Genomic DNA, 3,413 nt, shown 5'->3' on the forward strand with positions numbered 1-3,413 from the left:
AATGGAAAATAGGACGTGTCGCGTTATCGTCTTCCTTGCCATTCCCGTCTACACTGTCTTGGTCTTCCTTCTCATTATTGGTAAGTGTAGCGAATGTTTTATTTGTTTTTAATCATTTGTTTATTTATTTCATTCATGTTTTTTGCCGATTTAATGTCATTTACATTCTAGAAGTTTACGTTTATGTGGAAATTTTGTACTGTTTCTACTCTAACGTTATATCTCGAGCTGTTATTGATATAACATAATAAAGATTATTTATCTCTAGGCTGCAAAATCTATATTCTATATAAGGTCTTTTATTTACGTCTGTGATACAACATCCATATCTGAATTAAAACATTGAATCAGGTAACTGTTATTTTAAGTGTCAATTGAACGATTGATGTAATAAGTCAAATAATTTACAACTGGAAATAATTCGTTAGATGTAATGTCAAATAATTTACAATTGGAAATAATTCCAGTTATTGTAGGTATTATTCACATGATAAATAGTCAAACTGGTGCCTTTTCTTACTATTAGCCAAACTATTCACAGCCGTTACTTTGCATTATGAGTTGTTCCTCGCAGACGCCACCAGCAAACCTTTCACAGCCGTTACCTTGCATCACTATTACAAGTTGTTCCTCGCAGACGCCACCTGCAAACTTTTCACAGCCGTTACCTTGCATCACTATTACAAGTTGTTCCTCGCAGACGCCACCAGCAACCACAGCATCGAGGGCCGCGGCGCCAAACTCCAGCGGTCACGAGGAACTGTCCCACACCCTCCTCGAGTTCCCGTCGCTCCTGCGCCCCACCAGAGACACCGCAGAAAACTGGCTGGTGCTCATGATTATGTGGCCGCGCATGATGATCCTCCCGGGAGATCAAACCCCGAAGATGGGACAGATCGCGGCGGGAATGCTGAGGAGAAGCGTGCAGGCGGGGACAGCTTCGAGGCAGGAAACGGGGATTTCGGAGCTTCGTCTCCAGCACCGGGTTCCGAAAGCGACTATGATGATTATTATGAAGACGAAAGTGCGGATTATAATTGGTCCGAAGATTATTACAAGTACAAGCAGTTTGCCAGGCATTACATGTACTCTGATCTCTTCACCTCCGAGTTTCCTTTAGAAAATGGCGGATTATGTCCTAACAACACGAGAATTTTCGTTTTTGTCAATTCACGTGTCGAGAGCACCGAAACCCGAAACTCCATTCGCAAAAGTTATCTCCAGATCCTCGCTAAACAAAAGATACCTTATGCTTTCCTTATCTCGAAACCTTCTAGTAAATTAGCGATGCTTAAACTGGAAGAGGAAAACCGAAGATTTAACGATCTAGTGGTTGTTGGAAGCCTCGAAGACTATGCAAATTTGACGCTGAAGACGGGCCACATGATACGCTGGGTTGGGCGCCACTGTCCAGCCCACGCCTACGTCGCGAAAGTGGACGACGACGTCTACGTGAACGTCCCCAAGTTCTTGAAGGTGCTGGAGAAGAACAGACAAAAGACTGTGCTCGGCCACGTAAGTTCTATGTGCTTCTTCTATATATTGTTAATATATATATATATATATATATATATATATATATATATATATATATATATATATATAGATATAGATATAGATATAGATATAGATATAGATATAGATATAGATAGATATAGATAGATATATAGATAGATAGATATGGATATATATACATAATATATATATGTTATTTATTTATGCGTGTGTGTGTGTGTGTGTGTGTGTGTGTGTGTGTGTGTGTGTGTGTGTGTGTGTGTGTGTGTGTGTGTGTGTGTGTGTGTGTGTGTGTGTCTGTGTGTCTGTGTGTGTGTCTGTGTATTGGAGGGAAAGAGAGAGGGAGGAAGGGAAGTCACCATATATGGACAGATAGACTTCAATATAGGTTGATAGATATGAATATAACATGGACTTTCCTAATGCCTCCCACTCACTGGCAAAGAGGCACTTACTATCCAGCCATTCTTCAAACAATTTTCGAACATCATACTGTGCGAATTTCGACAAGCATTCACAGATGGCCTTCACACTAGGGATAGATGCACTAATAGGGTGGACACACTAATAGATAATGAGATCTACATACAAATACCATCATTAGGCCCTAATATACCTACCTCCCACGCCCATCCGCCCGCAGATATGTTCGAACTGTGTGCCAAACGCAGGAAATAATCTACCTCTGCACGTAGCACTCAGAATGATGAATGGACTGCAGATGCGAAAAAACATGCCTCTCACGACCTTTCCTTCCTTTGCTACTGGACCTGCTTACGTCATCACGGCAGGTGGGTGGCGACCTGGGGCTCTCGATGGTGATGAGGATGGTATTGGTGGTGGTGAACAGTAGTTGTAGTTGTAGTTGTAGTTATTGGAGTAATAGTAATAATAATGATAGTGTCTATGATAATGATAATGATAATAATAATGATGATAACAATAATAATGAAAAAAACAATGACAATGACATTAATAACAACAATAATATTGGTAATAATAAAACAATGATAATAAAATAGCAATAATAACCCACAGCAACAAACATCATACAGGTAACCAATACAGGTAACCAAAGTAACCCCGCCCCCTTCTCTTCGTTCCTCTCTAGACGTAATTCCCTTGTTTGAGGAAGCGTCTCAGCTGATGCAGTACTTCATGTTCGAGGACGTGTTCTGGACAGGTTTCGTTGTGAAGAAGATCAACCTGGAATTCGGCCAGACTGTGGGAATTCCCCAAGATCCAGAGAGTGTAAGGTTCAAATACCTCACCATGAGGGCCAAGGGTAAGCCTTCAGGAGTGACTGTGAAGCATGAGAATGTCCCCGGATGGCGTCTTAATTACAAGACTTCGAAGCTCCTACAGGAAAGTCTTCGCAAAGCCCGTGATGCTGTTATTGTTCACCGTGTAGACTGGGAGAAGGACAGGGCATTCGTGGAGGATCTGGATCGGGCTTTTGGGAAAGAAAGAGCTTGGGGGCTGTAGCACTGTCTTGGCTTTTGTTGCTACTGTATGACATGATTTGGATCTGTTAAGTCATTTACTGCGCTGTTGTTTGTGTACATCTCTTTGTCACATGCTTAAAGACACATACATGTACAGACACTGAAAGACAAGCACAGGAGTACTCACACCCATATATATAAATATATATATATATATATATATATATATATATATATATATATATATATATATATATATATATATATATATATATATATACATATACATATACATATACATATACATATATTCAGGTAGATACATACATAATAGCAAATACAAGCTTGTATCCAAAAGTTAATCATTTATTAGGTGAATGGCAGCATAATATCAAGCACAAAGTTATATTATTGATTTCTGCAATAAATAACATTTCTATATTAAGTTTGCAT

The 3,413-nt window shown here is 39.6% G+C and overlaps 1 protein-coding gene across 1 annotated transcript in view; it reads left to right on the forward strand.

Moving 5' to 3' along the window:
* LOC113814742 (uncharacterized) overlaps nt 1–3,149 on the forward strand; it is a 6,197-nt gene extending 3,048 nt beyond the window's left edge. The window contains exons 2-5 of the mRNA XM_070136384.1: nt 1–80; nt 701–1,515; nt 2,159–2,306; nt 2,627–3,149. The exon at nt 1–80 is cut by the window's left edge and continues 83 nt beyond it. Of these exons, the coding sequence (XP_069992485.1) occupies nt 2–80; nt 701–1,515; nt 2,159–2,306; nt 2,627–3,000 (1,416 nt within the window). The 5' untranslated portion in view covers nt 1 and the 3' untranslated portion in view covers nt 3,001–3,149. The remainder of the gene's footprint in view (nt 81–700; nt 1,516–2,158; nt 2,307–2,626) is intronic.
* The last annotated feature ends 264 nt before the right edge of the window (nt 3,150–3,413 follow it).

The sequence above is a fragment of the Penaeus vannamei genome, chromosome 22 (assembly GCF_042767895.1).
Source record: "Penaeus vannamei isolate JL-2024 chromosome 22, ASM4276789v1, whole genome shotgun sequence".
NCBI lineage: Eukaryota > Metazoa > Arthropoda > Malacostraca > Decapoda > Penaeidae > Penaeus > Penaeus vannamei.